Source organism: Marasmius oreades, chromosome 7 (assembly GCF_018924745.1).
Source record: "Marasmius oreades isolate 03SP1 chromosome 7, whole genome shotgun sequence".
In the NCBI taxonomy this organism is placed as follows: Eukaryota; Fungi; Basidiomycota; class Agaricomycetes; order Agaricales; family Marasmiaceae; genus Marasmius; species Marasmius oreades.
The window spans coordinates 290338-310520 of NC_057329.1; the positions used below are offsets into that span (position 1 = coordinate 290338).

The 20183-nt window shown below is 46.5% G+C and overlaps 4 protein-coding genes across 4 annotated transcripts; all 4 read right to left on the minus strand.

The window, feature by feature from the left end:
• Positions 1 to 745: 745 nt before the first annotated feature.
• Positions 746 to 1410, minus strand: E1B28_010800 (uncharacterized protein; the record flags this gene model as incomplete). The annotated part of the gene is made up of 3 exons (XM_043155779.1): positions 746 to 979; positions 1038 to 1156; positions 1239 to 1410. 3 exons carry the CDS (start codon positions 1408 to 1410, stop codon positions 746 to 748), a joined length of 525 nt encoding a protein of 174 aa, XP_043005561.1.
• Positions 1411 to 6014: 4604 nt separating this feature from the next.
• E1B28_010801 (uncharacterized protein) lies at positions 6015 to 10880 on the minus strand. Its single transcript, XM_043155780.1, has 4 exons — positions 10703 to 10880; positions 9734 to 10644; positions 8445 to 9678; positions 6015 to 8382 (listed from the first exon to the last, which is right to left on the minus strand). Exons 1-4 carry the CDS (start codon positions 10740 to 10742, stop codon positions 6251 to 6253), a joined length of 4317 nt encoding a protein of 1438 aa, XP_043005562.1. The 5' UTR covers positions 10743 to 10880; the 3' UTR covers positions 6015 to 6250.
• Positions 10881 to 13293: 2413 nt separating this feature from the next.
• E1B28_010802 (uncharacterized protein) lies at positions 13294 to 15214 on the minus strand. The gene is made up of 12 exons (XM_043155781.1): positions 14716 to 15214; positions 14638 to 14660; positions 14529 to 14584; positions 14468 to 14479; positions 14293 to 14409; positions 14210 to 14236; positions 14100 to 14147; positions 13964 to 14039; positions 13788 to 13894; positions 13706 to 13715; positions 13528 to 13648; positions 13294 to 13453 (listed from the first exon to the last, which is right to left on the minus strand). The coding sequence occupies exons 1-12, from the start codon at positions 14860 to 14862 to the stop codon at positions 13421 to 13423; spliced, it is 777 nt and encodes a 258-aa protein (XP_043005563.1). The 5' UTR covers positions 14863 to 15214; the 3' UTR covers positions 13294 to 13420.
• A 560-nt stretch (positions 15215 to 15774) lies between these two features.
• Positions 15775 to 19386, minus strand: E1B28_010803 (uncharacterized protein). Its single transcript, XM_043155782.1, has 15 exons — positions 19247 to 19386; positions 19042 to 19195; positions 18954 to 18973; positions 18840 to 18894; positions 18403 to 18789; positions 17997 to 18353; positions 17782 to 17936; positions 17662 to 17730; positions 17439 to 17598; positions 17269 to 17386; positions 16977 to 17209; positions 16793 to 16920; positions 16706 to 16729; positions 16069 to 16653; positions 15775 to 16013 (listed from the first exon to the last, which is right to left on the minus strand). The coding sequence occupies exons 2-15, from the start codon at positions 19108 to 19110 to the stop codon at positions 15977 to 15979; spliced, it is 2397 nt and encodes a 798-aa protein (XP_043005564.1). The 5' UTR covers positions 19111 to 19195; positions 19247 to 19386; the 3' UTR covers positions 15775 to 15976.
• Between the last annotated feature and the right edge of the window lie 797 nt (positions 19387 to 20183).

The window sequence follows — 20183 nt, forward strand, 5'->3', positions numbered from 1 at the left end:
CAGGCACCACTCCCACAGTAGGTACTGTGGATGGAGCTTGAGTTCGGAAGGGGTTATTAGTACTCCGAGGCACTGCTGCAGCAGGTTTTGTTGCTGGGGTACGTGCGTTATGCTCCATCCTTAAGTTTCGTGCACTGTACTCCTGGAGGTCAAATTGAATTGCTGCTTCCTTCCATTTGCTGTAGGTCTGCAGCATTGGATCCATGGCATAGATACGACTAATGAGGAATGGTTTCAAGTTTGTTTTCAAGAGCATGAGGAGTCCCTCTTCTTCAAGTCTGGACTCAGCCCTGTACTCCTCAAACCCAAGGAAGAACTGACTGGCAAATTTGCCTGGCTTCTAGACCAAGCTCCTTTGTGCTATACCCTTCTGGTCACCACCAGCAAAATCCCAGCAGATTTCTGCCTTCAGGTCATTAAGGGCCTCTTCAGGTGTGCCAGCTATGACCAAGGCTTGGGCTATGGCCTCCGATCAGAGAAAGCCACGGCCTAGGTCAGCATTGGCTTTCAGTGTCATGTCTGTTACAAGTAGTGTCACATAAGTGAAGCTGAGAGAATGAGGGAATAATACAATTGCAATGGAGATGTGGGAATCATACCAACAATTTCTTCATGAACATGGTTAATTTACATGAACTATGTATTATTATATGGGAATTGGAGACTGCGACAACATAGTACAACAGTGGAGACTGAGAATTGAGGATAATGAATTATTGAAACAGACCACAGAAAGCATCAGAAATCAGAAAGTGTGAGTTGTGAGCTTGTGAGCATACTGAACATGTCGTTCTTTGGAGGGGAGGACAAGGAAGGAGGCTATTGAGCGGCTGTTTTGCTCAAAGCACATAACAACATCATCCCGAGTATCAGCTGAGTTCACCACAAGTTCGCCATCTTCTTTGAGTAGCTTGATGGCATGTTCATGCCTCTGTGGAGAGTCATAATGTTGCACTATAAAGAAAAATTCTTCTTTGATCTAGCCTGATGCAGAGATGAGTCAGTACAAGCAACAAGAATAAATCACCGTAACAAACCTTGACTGTTTTCAGCTCCTTCCAGCTCTGCTCAGAAGCAGTGATCATATTTTTCTCATCGTCCCAGCCAAAGCCACTCTTTGAGTGAAGCCATTTTACGTAGGCACACATATCTTCAACTAAAAACAAATTCAGATAAGTAGAATGAAATGAATATAAAGATGTACCTTCTTGAGGTGATCCTGACACTTCTCCACACACCACTCTTCCAACCTCCATTTGCTTGCTTTGCTTCTCCAGCGACATTCAACAATGTCTTGATCATGCTTTGATCTTGATGTGGGTACCAGGCAGTTTTCTTTTTATCCTCTTGGTTATCCAACATGAGGGGAAGGGGGAGGAGAGGGGGAGGGGGAGAGATGATGACATGCATGTAAAATACAAAGGCCGTGGTGTGACAAGCCAGTGCAACACAGTGAACACCTCATTATAGCCAGTGCTTAGGGTATTTCACATGGGATAATACTTGGTCTGACGGCAGTGTTCATTTTGGTGCATAAGCCCAGGCCGTAGCCAGGCACCTGAACAGGCTCTAAATGGTGATGGCCACTGTCCACTCTCGATTTCCTGGATTTTATTAGCTGCCCATTTAGGGGGTAATACACTGTCAGTCATATGAGCAAGGGTTCCAAGAACTCGCGCATGGTCAGTGACATACTTTCAGGGTTCCTCTGGAAGTATATATAGAGCTGGGCAAAGAAGGGGTCGATGCCTTCAGGGGTCCCATTGAAAGCTTTAGATTTCATAGCGGAGGACTTGTCATTACTCAGCTGTGGCTTTCCTCGAGTAACCTAGCAATAACTTTGTTCTGACCATCAAGCTGGCTAAGCTGTCTCCAAATATTGGTGTTCAGTTCTCTGTCCTGCTGCTGCAAACTAAGGCCTTCAAACCATTCATTGGTTCCTTACGTAAGGGTTTCTGGATCACTAAGTATGGGTCCAGCATGTTGGGAGATATTAGAATTAGGATTGTTGTCCATTGGAGTATCGTGATCTAAGGTGGCAGACATCTGCACAGCGATCAAGAATGAAGGTGTCCAAACTAAAGGTTGGCGAGCGTAGAAAGGGTCAGGTCGCCCCTAGGGTACTCTTGTCTATTGTCAGGAGTCAATCCTTGAGCGAGGTGAGCCAACAATGAATAAGAAAGGAATGACTTCTAGGTAGGATTGACCAGACAAGAGTAGGGTTCTACAGTACACTTGGAGTACTTATACACTACACTACTTAAGGAGTAAAGGAGTCGAGGGGGCAGGGGCCTCCCTATCTACAATGGTCTATGGCAATTGCGGGTCAGACAGGATGGTCGACAGTAAGGAGCTCAAGGGGTCGACAAGGGGTGATCATGGGAATAGAGACAATCGAGTATATCAACGGAAACAGCCATGACTATGTGCAGAGTACTATGGCAGAGTACTCGGAGTATAGCAAGTTCGTGACAGTTTAAATATATGCAATGGTTGTCAGAGAAGACTGGCTAACTATGACTGGAACAATGCAGACAGTGCTCCAAATACAATGACTTCAATATAAATGCCAGACACTTCAAGTGAACAATAACAATAATCTCCATCAGAACCATAACCATATTGCAGAAGTTAGCTAATCAGATAACAAAGGCAAATGAGCACTTGATGCTGTGTCATACATGATTATTTTTTTTTATGTCTGGATGTTTCGTAGAAACAAAATAGAAGATAAGATATTTCCTAGCAGGTTCCTGACAAACCTGTTTGCTGACCTGGGTCACTTTTTTGGGCTGCAGGTCAGGCTAAACCCAGTCCAACCTGAGCTAAGGAGAACACTAATAATTATTCAAGACTGGTCAATCTGCAATAATAATACACAAATAATTCTGGTCCATTTTTTTGCCTCAATCTGCTCTAGACTTTATTCCTCAAGGTTGGTTTCAGCAATGATATATATCTAGTTTGGCTCAAATACATCTGTTGTACAGTGCTAAGGATCCCAAGTGGCAATTACTTTATAATCCATTACAGTTGAGTTGACAATTCTAAGATGTCAAAACAATTATGTATCCTATTAGAGACAGAAAGTGATTCTTCATTTACATTTTGTGTGAATTGAATCTGTGACAATGAAGTTTGATGACCAGATGAACGTTCCCAGGCTGCTTGACGGATATGGAGGACAATGCGACTGGTTCCAAGAGAATGTGTAATGCGTGCAAATCTGCTTATCAGTTAGAGATGTTGCCAAAGACATGGAAACAATCTAACATACGAGAACATGAGAGTGGTTCGGAACTCAATCTAAAGGGAAAAAAATCAAGTCAGTTCTTTTAATTATAATTGACCAATATACCACTGGGGCTCCAGCCATTGTCTGCTTACTGGGAGAACAACAGTGCATATCACATTTACCAGTATGATTACTGGGGAGTGGGGTTGGGAGATCAGTAAAAATAATACAGCTTGGAGTGGGACACCTCACAGAACATGATCACATAGTAGGCAACACCTAGTTTTACGTCAGTTCAATCTCATGGACAAGGAATATTCAGCTGGTGATCCTACCATCTTGAGATATAGTCTTGAGAAGCCCTGATCTGCTACCCCTATGATCTAGAGGTAAAACATCATTATACTTGTACTATTGGTGGAAGAGGTTAACACACATGTTTTGAGACCAGGTATCAGAATCATCACAAAGGTACCTAGCAACAACATATCAGTTTCTTGGTCTTTCAGGGGAGGATGTACAAATGACTCACCAGTGTCATATGCCAACCAGCACACCCAAAATGGTAACAGAGGTAAAGCACTAGCAATGAAGCATCCAAAATTTGGATAGTGTGTAATTGGAAAGGGTCCAACTAGAAGTGATATTATTTCTACATAAAAGCAAAGGAAGCAGGAACCTACATGTGAGTCTTGAAAATTGTGCTAAGAGAGTATAGCTTGGGATCCAACAAGCAAGGAAGAATATAATGAATCCTATGCCCACTGACATGCTTCTGTTCCAGACTGCCCACACACGAAGTGTTAGAATGACTGAATAAAGTAAATTGCAAAGATCAAAAAGCTTGATGGAACAGCGCACATTGAGACAGGCTGATACCAACAACATAAGACCCTGCAGAAACAGTCACCACAGACCCATTGGACAATATAGTGCAACGTAGAACATACACATAATAAGGTTGAAAATCAAGGTGCAATAATGGTCAGTCAAATTTCCAAAATGGTCTGTGTATAACAAGTGTATAGTGAGGTCACTACCAAACTTAGAATATACTGACACACCCACAGTAAATAACTAATCCACTGTCAAAGAATGGGAGATAACGTTGTATGATGTATACAACAGTCAAGAATGACCATTTTCTTATCCAAATATGCTCAACCTCAACATCAAGGTTGATCACCATGTCATAGGCAAGAAGCAAAGCACTGGAAACTGTGACATTCAAGATTCAGGTGCCCAGTTATTGGAAATACTTTGCTGCAGACACAAACCATCCACAAACTAAAAGCAAAGTTAGCCTCATTATTTGAAACATTAGTTGACAGAACTTACAGGGACTATGGCCAACTCTGAAATTGCCAACTGGTGCTCAGCCATGGACAAGCAGGAAACTGGGAAAAGGGCCTCAGGAGTCAGTAATAGTATGGTATTTATTGTAGAATAGACTGCCATTAATCAACTATCAAATGTTGGTGGCACGTTAATGAATATCATATCAGTGAATGGCAGATTCTGATACAAAATTGATGATGGCTGGACTTGTGATGAGGATTCAGAAAATTATAAGCAGAGGAGAACAATTGTCAAGTGATGAACTTTTGAAATCAATCAATTATCAAATGTTGGTGGCACATTCTTCATGACTATCATATCAGTGAATAGCAGATTCTGATATAAAATTGATGATGGATAGACTTCCAATGAGGATTTAGAAAATTATGAGAGGAGAAAGTTGGGAGAAAGATTGTCAAGTGATGAACATTTGAACTCTTGCTCTACTCAACAGATAATCTCTAATCATTTCTCCGCTCCTGTACAAGCAGAGTAAACTCTCAAACAAGATGTTGGTCCTCAATCATCATTAGTTATTGCATAGACATCATATCAGGAAGCTGAAAACCCCCATGATGATCGTTCCCAATACCAGCACATATCAAAAACTGCGCTTGATACGGTATTCCGTCATATGGCTGAAACGGAGTCATGATTTCCACCAAGAACTACGTGAAATACTGTGGATGTGGTGCGAAGGTACTACCAGCTGAATATACAAGTTGACTGCCAGTGGCGACTTTAGCTGGAAATTGTTGACGGCGTCCAACAACTAGTAAGGATAAACACGTTAAGTCAGTAGGTTTGGGTGGGAGGCTTGTTGGTGATTAATGATGGGGGCTGTTCGTTGTAGTGGTCGAGTTCGTCCATCTTCATCCAATCTTACTCTTCAAGAGTCCTCATATGTACTAGTTGGGGTCGTGGACTCGTGTGCATGTTGTCTACGTGTGGTATAATGTATGCTGTAAGTTTTCAGACTCTCAGATAGAGAAGCAATTACTCACTGGTAGTTCGGGACAAGTGACAACAACCAAAAGCCCGGGTCCGCTTCTCAGCATCTACGGTTGCACCTTGTGGATCCGCGATGTACTTTCGATAGAGGTTGAGTGTGACGGTGTCACATAGATTCACGAAAGCAACGGAGAGTACCACCTGACTTTGGCCTGACTGGCTACTGACACAGATAGCGCTCCAAATACAACAACTTCAATCTCAGTGCCAAACATTTCAAGTGGACGATAACGATGAGAAGAAGCCTGTTATTGATCATCTCCATCTCAAACGGACCGCGGCCGTATCGTAGAGGTTAGCTACTAAGCGAGGACTTGATAATGCTGTGTCGTACATAAGTAGAGAATGGGATTCTGGATGCAATGGCAATATTACTTTTTTGTGCCCGGATATCTCTTGATACTTAGATGAAATTCTGTCGGAGTTCCTGCTGGAGGACAAATGGCGGTTGAAGTCGTACAGGTATCTTCTCTCTAACTTGCAACAGGTATGAGTACATGCCGTGATAAGGTACAGATAGCTAGCTATTTGGAGACAATCCAGAGGAGAGAACAGGTAGCGAACACAGAGGAAGGAGAAGCAAACCACGATAGCGGATAATGCGATAAAACTACAACAGTCTACGATAAAATGGTCCCACTCAATAAAAGAGAGAAAAACATGTCACTACCTTCCGTCCACAAAATCCAAGGCTGACTCCAGTCCTTGCACCAACTTCTCCGCTCTCATAGAAACCTCCCGCACAAGCCCCGTTTTCCTCTTTTTGACCCCTGGATGAGGATTATTGACACCCCTCCCGTGACTGTCACCCTCCAGTTCTCCACCAGACAACAAACTTGACCCGCTTCTCATCCTTCTGATAACATGACTCTGCATCGTTGGTGGCGGACTTTGCGAGAATGGTAGTTGTTGCTGAGAGAGGTTAGATAGGTTTTGACGCGAGCCGGTGGACAGAGATAAGCGTGGTCGCCGAACTTTACCGGTAGTCTTTCCAAGGTCGGCTGAGTGATCGGTTTGAGCGGTTTCATCCTTCTCCCTTTCCTTTCCCTTCCTTTCTTTCTCCTCCTTCTCCCGCTCTTTGCCCTTTTCTTTTTCTTTCTCCTTACCCTTGGCCTTCTCCTTCTTCGCTTTATCTTTCTCCTTCTCGCTCTCCAGCTCCTTCTTCCTACGCCTAGAAGATGACCTCCCAAGAGAGCTCATGGTCAAACTTGCTCGCCTACTGGCCTTGTCATTGAGTGTATCAGCCAAAGGCTCGGCGGTGGCGGTTATAAATGTCACCGTGGACGGTTGAGGTGACGATACCGTGGAATGAGCTTTTGAATATGAATCTTGACAAGTCGTGTGCCCAGCCAATGCGAGAGTAGGCATACTAGGCCGTCTACCACTCACAAACTCGCGCTCGCGGAATTCCGAACCTATGCCTCCAGTGGAAGCGAAATGCGATAAACCCGAGGTAAATTTTTGCGAGTTCGATCTATTGTGGTTATGATGTGATGAAGAAGGCGTGATAGCAGGAGATGAAGTGTACGACGGATGCGAGTGTGGGTCTGATATTGGCGGAGAGAAACTCATACCAAAGCTAAGTCGTCTACCACGTGGCCTTGAAAGGCTTTCGTTCGATGACGGTGATGAGAGTCTCGTTGTACCTATTGTTGTCGAATACTGTTGAGAATACGATTGTGGTTCGTCCGCGTAAGCGTTAGTGATCGAAGGCGCGGGTGTGTGTTGAGGAGTGGACGCTAGCGAAACCTGGGCAGCTGGTAGCAGCTGCAATTGGGGGCTCAAGACCACCCCCGTAGGTTCCAACGCCATACGCTCCCTCTGTGCCAACCGATAACCATCTTCCTGGATCCAGACCTCCTTCTCAGCTTGTGGAATGGCCATAGCCTTGCCGTTCGTCTCCTTCCGTTTCTTCCGATTATCTCTATAAACCGTGGACTGCCGATACAGATCAGCCATCCACCCCATCCACTCTGCGTCACTACTCTCTTCGCCGCTATCGTTGTCATCGCTATCAGGTACCCCGTTCAACTCCGACGATTCACTCCCACTCCCCTTCCCACTGCCGTCGTCAGCGGAAAAGTAGATGTCGTCTTCTCCCTCTGCACGCTCTCCCCGCGATTTCCGCTTACTGATACTGTTCCTCTTCGAAATGACAGATGACCCCGACTCAGTCCTCTCAAGCCCGATAGCCTTATTTTCATGTTCCAACGTCAACTTCCTATCCGCCTTCTTCTTCTTCCTCCTTCTCAAACTCTCTTCCTCGCTACCCAGTTCCAATGAACCATTCACACTGAGAGTAGAAGAGGCCCGTCTTTCGCTAGCGTTCAAAGAACCACTCTCAAAACTACTCAAATCGCCACCCCACAGATGCATTTCTACTCCTCGGTTCACACCACCCAAACCACACTTCCTCGCCCTCGTCACGAGGTCGATTCTCCATTCTGGATATGGAAGTGCGCCAAAGGTGTTTAGGAATTTCGTTCCTTCTTCAAGAAGCCCGGAGACTTGCTGAGGGAGCCTGAATGTCTCGGAATCCTTAAACGCGGATGTGGGAGCAGGATCTGCAATGGCAGCGATTTCGTAGTCCGTCTGACGCCTGCGATGGTCAGGAGGGGCTGGAGCGAAGACGATAGGGCTGGTGGTAGGCGTGGAGCCTTGAACGGGCGTTGGATTTGGCGTGGACGGGGAGGATGCGCCTAGAGTTGGCATGGGGGGTAACGACAAGGAAGAGAGGAATGAAGAGAAGATCGAATAAGGTGCGTGACGATGTAATATGCGAAGGAAGGATTTGTAGGCTGAGAAAGAAGTTGGCATATGAGCAAGGAAAAGTAAAGATAAAAAAGCGAACGAGCCATACCATGATCATCCCCCAAATCCAGCACCACCCACTCACTGTCATTTGGTTTTTGAACGGAGGGCGTTGGTCTCTCATTCTCCCTCTCCCGTTCTTTTTCTGTCACCGTCACCGTCACCCTCTCTTTCCCCTTCTCCTTCTCCTTCTTATGAATCTTCCTGGGGGGCTTAACGTCCTTTTCTTTCTCCTTGTCTCTCTCGTCGCCGATCACATCATTGGCATTAATGACAACAAAACTCGAATCTGCCCCACCACCACCATCTTCGTTGGACGGCTCATGAGTCGTTCCACCACTACCTTCCCCAAGCTCATCTACATCCTCATCGTTACCCCGCATCCCCTGCACCTTTTCCATCTTTTTCTTCCTCAACTTAGCCCCTCTGTCGAACCCATATCCGGAGTTCCACCCATGAGCACCATACCCGAATCCACCTTCGTCAGGGTTCCCAATACCCATATCAGAATCATCACTATGCGCGAATACAGGCGATGAAAGGGAACCCGAGGATGAGAGGGAATTGTCGTTATCGGAATCAAAGTTCTGTTGAGGATGAACATGTTCCTCCTGGTCGTCCTCATCAGAGGATATATGATGATGACCTCTCGTTGTATCTGCCTCGAGGCCCGTTTCGTCGACCGAAACGTTCTCGTGTTCCTCTTCACCTTCTTCGTCCTTGGTTGCTCTTGTTCCTGCACCTTTCTTGGACGTAGAGCGGTAACCACTCGACGAAGGCGTCATATAGGCGTCGACAGAACTCGGGGTAGTAACTGTGGTAGTAGTCAACATCGAACTGTTCGACGTTTTCTCGTTGATGGCATGTTTGGTATTCGTTTTTGAACCAGTACTCGATACTAATGTTGTAGAGGATGATGTTAACATGTGCGGAGGAGGCTGAGCATGTCGCTGTTTGACATGGTTCCTTGATGACAATGTATTCTGGGAAGGAGTGAAGGGTGAAGCGAGGCGAGTCGCTAAGGACTGTAAATCGTCGCCCTGGAAGTTAGTCGGATCTCTGTTGATGTGGTGATCATGATGGGCAGGGCGTAAATTGCGATTAAAATGTGGGCCTTGATCTGCGAACCGAGTAGTAGGTACCCTGGAGCGGAATTTCGCACAGATGATCCGCTGCTGGTGGGGAGGATTCCCACTACTGGCAGTAATAGAGCGGCCAATGTGTTCAGAGCCTCTGATTTCCACAAGAGAATCAAGCGGGAGAAGCTGGGCTGTATTTGGGTCCTTTATACGGAAATTTGTTAGAACTCGAGGACAATACGTAGAGAGCATTACTCACCAAGCGGTTCTTTCTCAGGTTCAAGACTCCATCTTTCACGAACACCCAACGATCCCGCCATTCCAATCTCGTTTTTCGCTTTCTCCCGCTAGGTTCGTTCTCTCGGTCCTTCTCGAGGCGCTTCCCTTTGCTTTTCTTCGATGGATGATGCTGGGATTCCCTCGCTACGACCCGTAAACTTTTCACCCAGCCCTCCCAATACGGCTGAACGTACTGTTCGATGACAGTGCGAGGAAGCGTGAAGACCTCTCCAACACGATGGATTTCAATAAGTTCGTAGGGCGAGAGTGAACAATCGTCGACACGAAAATGGTCCTCTAGTAGCTGACCAGTCGAGAATCGGATGAGCATAAGCTTCCTGATGTCATAAGCGCAAGTTTTCGGCAGGACAGTTGAATGATGCTCGGGACGACATTGATGAGGCAGTGGTTGGTTTGTGTGGGTATCTTGTTCAATGGTAACAGATCGAGCAGTGCTCGGTCGATGATCAAAATGAGATAAATATTGCGTCCTTCCAAGTTGCCCCCCGCTGGGAGCCAAATCACCGTCAGAATCCCCCGATTCGTCGTCGACTTCGTATCCCATCGCTATAGTTGTCCCTTCCTCATCCGAGCTTCCATCTCTAGAAGAGTAAATAGACCCTCTGGGTGAGCCCAACGGTGCGAATCGTATCGGTGAAATGGCCCTGGGCTTAGGCCGCGGGTCTGGGGCGAAAACGATCGGCGAAGCTGGCCTTCTCAATGGTTTAGGGCGAGGCTTTGGTGGTACATTGAGGAAAGGAAATGCCGAGGTGACGATATTGACACTTGTAGACGCCGAGGTGGAGATACATTTCGCAATGAACCATGTTTTCAGTTGGGATATTTTCCATGAAGTGTCGACATGAGTTACGAGCCATTGGTCGTACGGAACTGGAAAAGAACCAAGCTGAACATTGTCAGTTTTAAAACTGATCAACGTGATACGCACTGAATCTGCAGGCAATTGGAATAATTTGCCTGTCTTCCATCTCCCATGGAAGTTGAAAAGAGAGAGAGAGGACCCCACAGCGGATGCTGTGAGCACTGGAGAAGCGTGACGATAAATTCGTAACGTGTGACCATCGCGTCGTCGATCATTTGGCATTTGTAACAGTTTCTCGAGCCTGCCTGATCATCATTGGTAATGAACGGGAAGTGGATGCACACTGTTAAACTGAATCTCTATGCTCTCAATGGGATATGAAGTACCGAATCCAGGCAAAATCAGAGCTATTACACTAGTCAAAAATTCTAGCGAGATCTAAGAGCCAGATATTTGGACGTATTTGGAGTGGCTTACGTACTAAGTACTGTTTCAGCTGGCCGCCGGCTCAGGCGCGTCTCAGCGCTCAGCACCAACTGAGTTTTCCTCTTACACCACGAACACCAGGAAACCATTCATGGCGTCTGTGCCAGAGATCTTATGGGAGATCGATAACTTGGTCAATCCCGACTCTGACTTTAGACACCCACAATACCGCAATTTACATCAAATAGCCTGGAGAAATAAAGATCGTACTGCCCTTTTCGAGGATGTCGTTGGCTCCGAACAGTACAAATCGCTCAAACTTGTCTTTCAATACACTGACCACGATAGACACCAAGAACGCCTATTGGTCGTTTCTGAATATAAAGCTGCTCTTTCCGATGCAAAACGCTGGTTTGACAGACAGGATCTCCCCAAAACCAAGTTTAATCAGGAGGAGTCTTATTGGAGACCGGAAGTTTCGAAGGATGAAGATGAAGGTGGAGACCAGCAAATGGATACCGATGAAGGTCAAATGTGCACCGATGCTGAGCCGGATTGGCCCACTTCATCCGGTGTCCAAGGTGCTTTTATAGTCTGTGGGATGCCTGGCATCGGTAAGTCCTACGGGCCGAGGATAACGATCATAATGACATTTGTCTGCAGGGAAGAGTTGTTTTCTATATTACGTTCTTGTAGAACGTCTCCTCGCAAATCTTCCCACTTGTTTTCAGACCGAGCCCAACCGGTTTACCTATTGGTGTGACCAGGGCGTGTTTCTATGCAACATGGAGCGTTTGTACACGGATTTCAAGATCCCGAGCGGTGTCTGGTTTCTCGTAGATTCAAACATGACACTTGTATCTCCCGCAACAGTCATATTGAATTCCGGTGCAAGGGTAATCCAAGCGGCTTCCCCACGGAAGGCCCGTCTTGATTGGATACGAAAGCGGAGTACCTTTACCTATATGTGGTTCATGAAGCCCAGCCCGCTACGAGAACTGTTGATTATGTACGCTCCCTGTATCTTCTTTATTACTATGATATCCTCACATTTGCATAAGGAGGAAATTCTGGCCTGTTCCCCCCGCAGATGAAGAAGTCGCGAAATTTGGGACGGATTATGGTCCATCTGCTCGTCTCATCTCTTGTTCTGCCCGTGATCTTCGATCTTACCGTACTCAACTGCAGAAGATGATCAACGGACTTACGACGGACACGTTAAGACAACTGATATTTCATCCATTGCGGTTGAACGCAGATGACGATTCGCATTGGATCCTGGGTATATATCCGGGTAACGAACGCAACCAGTCGACACTTGGCTTTCATACACCAGAAATTTATGGTCTCGTAAAAGCAGCTTTCTCCAAGAGTTGGGATTCGCACGCTCGGAGCATGTATGCACTGTTCAACGCAGTTGGCCAGACGCGAGGCTCCGCAGGATTTCTCTTGGAGGATGTACTACACAGTAACTTGCCGATGGGGGGATACTGGAAGGTAACCAAGCTGACATCAAAAGACCGGAAGCCGATAAAGAATATCAAGTATTCAACGCCCTCGTCTGGTCAGCCCAGAACCGAGAAATACCTTCTTATCGCCTCCGATCCTGACATCGTCGAAGCTGTCCCCGCAGCATTCACTCCACTCCAACCTCTAACAGTGTATCGGTATGACTCCGGTGACGCCAGCGTTTCGTGGAATAACTCAGGATATTATCGGCCATCTGCCCCCAATCAAGCAACGTTCAACTCTTTCGTCGTCAACCACACACTCCAATATATATTTGTGTTTCTGTTTACTGTTTCCGAGGACCACGACGTCAATGAGGAAGGGTCTCAGTTCTTACGCAAGCACTTCAGCGGTTACAGGCTCCACTATATCGTATTTAGTGCTCACAGGAACATCAAACTTTCCGTACCCATTGGCTGCAAGGAGGATTGGGCGTCGCTGTGGCATATGCATGTACATGTCACAGAGAATGCAGTGCTCTCGAATTGATGCTTGAAGCGGCGGTACCTGGCATACGTCTGTTGGCTGACAAGGCCACGGCAGAACGATGACCCAGGACACTTCGTGACCGTGTTACCGTGTCTACGTACTTCTTTGTATCTTGTTCTTGATATATTGCATTATTGCGTCTCTCCCCAAAACCCTTGCCGTCTTGATTACGAGTAACAGATGTACAATCTGTTACAATCTATCATCTGTTTCGCGATAGGTTTCTGTGGCTTCTACGATATCACCTCGGAAAGCTCTTATCTCAGATTCTCAATCACACGTGGGTGTGCCGCTTATTCGAATGAAAATGATGATTCATCACTAGCTTAACATGTTCTTTCCTCGACCATTCAGCACAGAAAGCCCAAAAAGAGAATACTAGTTATACTTCAAGTTTCCAGGACTCGGAGTTCTTGCCCTCTACTTGGGCCCGTTTGTACAAGTCCAGCTAGCCTGAAAAGAAAGAAAGAAAGAACAAAAGTTAGCATGATCGTAGTCATAACCACTCCAGAAGGGGGGACACTCACATCGCGAGTCCCAGGAATACCGACGTTCTGGTATGGCTCTAACCCGAGGCAACCAGCGACGGTGTCAAGGGTGTAACCGGCAGCCTTGAATTTGGGCATAACGTCCTCTATGAGCTTTTGACTGAAATTTCACAGTGAGATATTCGGTAACTCGGACAAGATGAAAAAAAAGCCTCACGCCGTGGTTTCTGGGTGAAGAGGAAAAGTAAAGCAGGTTAGCCGAGCTCAGAAGATTAAAGAATAACTACTAGAAAACGCACGACTGGTCTCGTGGTTCAGAGCAATAATGGTGGATTGGTTGCTTTTGAGTAGTGCATCGTAAGCTGCCACGCTGTCCTTTAAAGGTAATCCAATCGAATCGCCAGAGCTGTGAAAGGACTCAGATGTCAGTTACAAAATCGTTGGGAAACTCAGCGGGGGGTAAATAGGCCCTCACTCAAAATCCCAGTTCACAAGCGACTGTCCGCGGGATGCAGCAACTGCCCGAACCATGTCGTTGTACTCTCCGTAGGCTATACAAAGTACATTAGGAACGACGAAATGAAGTGGAGGAGGGATCCGATTTAACATACGAGGTCGCATCATCGCTGGTTTCACACCAACGATTTTCATTAAAGCGTCTGCGAGTACGGCAGATACCGCGGTGAGAGTACGAAAGTCGTGACGCAGATGCAAAGCTTACCATCAACAGGCTGCAACTGTGCGATGACTATGGACGGTAACGTTAAGGAATATTGTCGACGATGTTAAGTGACCGCTACTAACTTTCTTCCTTTGTCTTGAGGGTCTTCAAGTTCGGGTGCGACCATGTGTGTGAACCAATTTGATGACCCTCGGAATGTATGTTTCGGACGGTTTGATCCAGGTCGTAGATGCAGTTCCCTAAAAACTCAGTTGTTAGATTCTATCTCTTGATATCATAACTCGTTTATGAGCTGACAGTTGTTGCCATCTAATGCCTATTTCAGCGCTGACAAAATCGGAAGAGGAAGTGAATTCACTAAGGAAAAAGGTACCCTTGGCCCCGACCTTTTTCAAAGCCTCCAAAATATCATAACTATCGTTGGCTATAAGGCATTCGTTGTGCATGTAACAAGAGGTCCCACTAACTTGTAGATGTGAGGACCATCGTCCTAGAATGAAGAGGGATGAGCTAGGACACCAATCAAAAGAAGCGATTCCGCCTACAAAGGTGAAAGCAATGGTGCGCGGCTTCACGCAGGTGGTGTACACGGCTGCCAATGGCACAGCCTGACGCTTTGATTCCGCGTTGGGTACTGCCACAACAAACGAGGCAACGGACAATGCAAATAGAACAAAGGATTTGAGCTGCATGGTCGGGGAGAATCAATGGGGAAGCAATGGGCTCTTTCATGACCCCGAGAGGGAGGTTTTTATACCTCACAAGGATAAGCTATCCGCCTCGAGGTTCGGGCTATCGGGAAAGAACTTCGAGAAGGAACAAACGAGGAAGCGCGGCCATGCGAATGCGAAAAAAAGGGTGAATCACGTCAGCTCGATTCTCGCTGGACTTTTTCCTGCGGTATAGCCCTCATCGAAGGGCCGCCTTCGAAAAAGGTAGATTAAAGTATATCTGCTTCGTTCTCTTCTGCAGATGCGAATGCGAATCCTAAATTCACCAGAAGGAACGAATAACAGTGCCCAGTCGCGCACCACACGAATCTCCAGCCCACCACTGCGTCTGCAAGTTTGTTAATCCGATGAACCGCACAGTTGAGGCATCTTTTGAAGTGGATGTCAAAGAAACCCGAGTCTAGAAGTGTCAAACCGAGGAAGCAAGGCACCAGTGTTTGCCACCGAAGCCTTGCGTTTGAGACACTACAAAGCGTATTTTGTGGGTTAAAAATCATGGGTGAGCGGTTGTAAGACTGGATACATTGCAGTAGGTGGATGGTCGTGGTATGAACAACTTCATGATGGATAGATGGAAATCAACCTCTACGTCAACAGCCGGACCGGACCGTTCATGCCGCTCGACCCACCGGTGGGTCCTAGAAGACCTTTCCTTTACTAAGATTTGGGATTCTAGAGCGAGGAGACTTAACGTGAAGCTTATCCTTCCTCAACCCAACTTGACACCCATACCTTCAAGGGTATGTATGGTCTGTTTTTTTTCACATCCTCCACTTCAAAGGAAGTTTTTAGCCTCGCATAAATCATTTACTTCCCAAACTTGATCGCAGGAAATTCATACCTTATGATAACGATTGAAGGAAACTGAGAGTAGCATGAGTATTTTAGTGCAGGGAAGATGCTACATTTTGCCGTGCAAACGGATATATAACGATACATAATCCAAGTGAGGGCAGGGAGAGATGGAGGAGAGATTCTAGTCTATACACCGCAACTGAAGTTGAAGGCGACCAACAGCGATAAGTCCAGAATCGAAACGAGCGGTCATTTTCTGGTGGGCGCGGAACCCAAGGAATCACACAGCGCTCCACATGTGAGTCATATCAGGGGTCCTTCTTCTAGTCAGTGAAACTTCTCAAGAAGAGTAAGCCAAAAAAAGCGACTCACCCAAACCCAGGCGGCGCTTCGGACCAAATCATGGGGTCAAATCCACTGGGGTGTTGCAGATGTTGTTCTCCTCCTTGATGGCGAGAGGGGTGTGATGTCCATGTCATCGACGCTAGTTGATCGAAAAACTGAGCATCCGCAAGGGTTGGTAAGCCAGATGGGAAGTTGATATCGCCCATAGTGTTCGTGGTAGACAGCCCTCCTCCAGTTATGCCGTCCGAAGGTATGTCTCCTACATGAGTGAACCAGTAACTCCCAGTGTCTACTGGACTCTGACCGTCGTGGTTTATATCGGGCTGGGTATAATTGAGCTGACCGTGAACAGGAAGGCGCCCAAGTTCATTGCTGTACATAGGCAACCCAAACAATTGCTGCTGAGGTGGCTGAGGACCCGTACCAGAGGATTTTAGAGCTCGTTTTGAACCTGCGATTGCCCGATGTTCTAGGTTTTGAGAGCTGCTGCTCTCTTCCGGCGGCTTAGAGGCAATCGGTTCGTCTGCATCCCTCTCCCGTTTGTTTGATAACGGAGAACTTGCCTGAGGAAGGGGTAACTCTCCCACAGAGGCAAGTTCATATAAGACATCCCTGAACAACTCGTCAAGTTTAATATGAGAATTCCAAGCAATTGAACACGAACCATAAGCGTCCCGCAGCATGCCACCTACCCACATGCGCCAGATTAGCACATACCCATATGGCATTATGTCAAGCGATAGGTACTCACCTACTCTCCACCGACCGCAGCGCTTGCATACACTTGTGGACATCCGCCATCTCCTTCATCGGATCTCCGGAACGTTTTCCTCCCCATATATTCAACAACAAGATGATTCCAGATGAGAATACAGCCCCCTAACAGAAAACATGAGCACCGTTCAGACAGAAGAGACTCCGAAGATGAAACCCACGATGTTGAATGGCCATAAACGTCCATTTCTCTGCCGCTGAGTCTCAGCTATATGGCAACAGGAGCGGGCAGCATTCGTGCATATTGCGAGTGAAGGGAACGAGAGGGGTGATGGCTTCTTCGGTGATGGAATGAACGGTCGGTGGATAAGAACTTGTAGAAAGTAGTACTCGGTGTACAACGCGGCCGACTGATTGAAGAATAGTTCATTGTCACGAGTAGGGTCCCAACGGACTGAAGGGTCGGAAATAGGATGAGATTGAGTTGTAGTGGCCTAGGGGAAATGGACGTACGATGTTCAGGAACTGAATCAACCCACTGATTCAGAGCCGAATCCAACTCCGTGACTATACGTTGCTCCCATTGAGGTCCAACGAAACCTAGAAGAATCTTCGACTTGTTGATACTGTACTGTAATATAGACTTGGTGTAAGCTGAAATTCAAGATTGACCTGCGACTTACGATTGTTCGCAGAGCAAGCGCCAAAATCCTGGCCAATTTCAACAGAGAGATAAAATAAGCTGTTGTTGACGGCTTCCCAGGTGGTTGCCGCCACGCTAATTCAGGATCTGGATGATCCCAGTACTCGTCATCACATTCTATTGGGAGATCCAGGTCGAACCTAAAAAAAGATAATTTCACATGAAAACCCTATCATTCGTTTAGGAATGTGATATACACGTACTCTTCATCTTGAATTCCACATGGTCGGCCGTAAGCTGCACTTATGGTATAATCTGTGAGGACCATTGTCCTATCGTTTTCCTTCAGCCCAGTCAATTGAACGTAAGGATCAAATACGAACCAAAAAGCCCGCTTCTTCAGCTCGTCCTCAATGGTCATCTTTTCGTGTATAGTCCTCCTATGAGCACCAATGTCCTGAGCCAGCCTGATACCCATCCCAACCATCGTCCAACACGCATGAGGAACGGAGGAACCCAACAAAAACTGACAGGCGAGCTGCAATGCATCTCGTAATCAGTTCGTCATATTGCATAGGTAAGTTCAAAACTGACGCACGCAATAGAATTGAAGATCGAAAAGAGCGGGAGGAGACAATATAGATTTCCGGATTAATTGTACTTGATCGAACCACTTCCAGCCGGAGGAAAGCCAGGAATCGACACCATCAAGAAGAACCCGCGGGTCGTTTGAATATCTGGAGCCGTTCGCACACACCAACAATACGACCGCCCCAAATCCCTCGTCCTTGTGATGAAGGTTGTCTTCCAAATGGCGCATGAACGTTGGTTTATGAAGAAGTGCGATGAAGAGATTGACGTGTTTGAAGTACAATTCGACGAGCTCCCTAAGGAGATCGTCATCGGGAAACTCGTACTTCGAGGGTTGAGACTTTTGAGTGAAAGAGAGTTCCCACTAGATAGGATGAGACTAGAGCTGACACTAGAATCGTTGTGATACGTACTGGATTCGTATGCCAAAACTCTGGCCTCGCTCGAGTTTCTAATCCGGGAAGGATATCGGCTGGGTTCCCCGTGTACGATTCTTTCAGATCGATAGCTGTTTGTACTAACATGGCCCCGCTCGATTTGCCATAAAATCGATAATCAAGCTTAGCAATCGTCACTTTCTTCAGGTTATCCGCCAGCATGAGATGTTCGAGGTCTTCCCGTTGTGCTTCAAGAGTCTCTTTGGTTTCTGGGGGTGTTTTGTCGTATCTTCGAATGGCATCGATAGCCCTATCCATCATGGCCGTTGCATCGGAAGACTGTGGATTTGGAGTGGCGGCATTGCTGGTCGTGAGGTCTTGCAATGGTCCCAATTCTCGATTCAGGTCTTCAGCCGGCATAAGCTACTCCGCCTTCAATCAATGCCTTCATAATGAGGAGTTATGGGACGAACCTGACGAAGAAGGCTTTCCATCTTCTCAAGTCGATTCTCCAACCCTTCAACATATCTAGTAGGGATATTTTAGCCAACTGCGAACCCATTTCCTTTTCAAATATGAGGACTAACGCCTTGGGAGGACTTCGTTTCTATTAGGAACAAAATATTTGTTAGCCCTGAAGCTGAAGTATAGCATACTCGTTACTGGCGTCCATACCTTGGCAGCTTCCACATACGAACACTCGAGACTGTATGCGATACAGTTCGAGCACTTGTTCCCGGGCATTTGTATGCCATCGCCTGACCGAGCAGCATGAGATTAAGGTCGAGAGAGAGCCAAATTCGTAACCAAAGCGAGAACCTACACCTTACTTTGAGTGGGTCAATTCGGGTCAGGCAAAATGATTTACTCGAGAACACACTTTTCTTTCTCCTACAAACATCGCACGCTCTTTGAACTCTTCGCTTCTTTGCTTGTGCTCCATCATAGGTCTCTTCGTCGGAAGACATGTTGGGCAGTGGTAAATGTGAGTAACAAACACAGATGATGTGGGGGGGGGCTCCGTCGATCAATCAAGCGTTAAGTAATGATTATTCATTTACCCGTCTAAGCGTCTACGATAGGCTGTACATGAAGAATTTAAATGATACTACGTACCCACACGCGAATGCGCAGTCGATGCCGTGGTTGACGACGTACCCCGGCTTGCTCTGTACTTAGGGTACACGTATAGTAGTGCCGGTAGTTCCCTTGTGGGACCATACTGCGTAATCTATCTATCTATCTATCTATCTATCTATCGCAGGATTATTCAAACCCTAATAATGATAACAATATGGCATGACGTGGAATGATCTCAACAGTGGGAATTAATATACTTAGATTCGAACTCGAAGGTGAATCAACAACGAGCCACTCAGAGGGTAGCAAAACAACGGAAACGGTCTCTTCCTTCGCAATGGTGTCTGTCTGCCGTTGTCTTCCCAGTTGTTTACAGTTCCGACGCCAAATGATGGAATCGTCTTGAAAAATGGGACATTCAGGTGATGTGAAGATTTCCCTTCGGTCGACGTTGCTGCATTCCTAGCCCAACAGCCGTTGAATCTACCGACGCATCGCATTGGCCGTCCAACGAGTAGCTCAGTTGTCTGCGGTATGTGAATCGGAAGACGACCACCAAACTGTTCGTTGTCTAGCAGAAGGGAAAATGGCTCTTGCTGATGAACCACGACAAGCTGTTTGTAGACCTTCCGACCCAGACCTTAAAACTTGGTTTTCGACGACGCTTGCTTAGAACTAGCAATAGGCCGTGCAAGTAAACCCGAAGGATCAAAATCACCACTAGAGAAGCTAGGACT

Coding starts and splice junctions, on each gene's coding strand:
- E1B28_010802 (XM_043155781.1), bottom strand. CDS start 14,862: ATGCAGCTCAAATCCTTTGTTCTATTTGCATTGTCCGTTGCCTCGTTT. Junction 14,661..14,715: donor GCACCATTGCTTTCACCTTT/GTAGGCGGAATC, acceptor TCTTCATTCTAG/GACGATGGTCCTCACATCTA. Junction 14,040..14,099: donor ACCAGCGATGATGCGACCTC/GTATGTTAAATC, acceptor TACTTTGTATAG/CCTACGGAGAGTACAACGAC.
- E1B28_010801 (XM_043155780.1), bottom strand. CDS start 10,742: ATGGAAGACAGGCAAATTATTCCAATTGCCTGCAGATTCA. Junction 10,645..10,702: donor TCCAATTGCCTGCAGATTCA/GTGCGTATCACG, acceptor GTTCTTTTCCAG/TTCCGTACGACCAATGGCTC. Junction 9,679..9,733: donor ACCTGAGAAAGAACCGCTTG/GTGAGTAATGCT, acceptor TTCCGTATAAAG/GACCCAAATACAGCCCAGCT.
- E1B28_010803 (XM_043155782.1), bottom strand. CDS start 19,110: ATGCCCGGGAACAAGTGCTCGAACTGTATCGCATACAGTCTCGAGTGT. Junction 17,937..17,996: donor TCGATCTTCAATTCTATTGC/GTGCGTCAGTTT, acceptor GATGCATTGCAG/CTCGCCTGTCAGTTTTTGTT. Junction 17,210..17,268: donor TGATTCAGTTCCTGAACATC/GTACGTCCATTT, acceptor CCGACCCTTCAG/TCCGTTGGGACCCTACTCGT.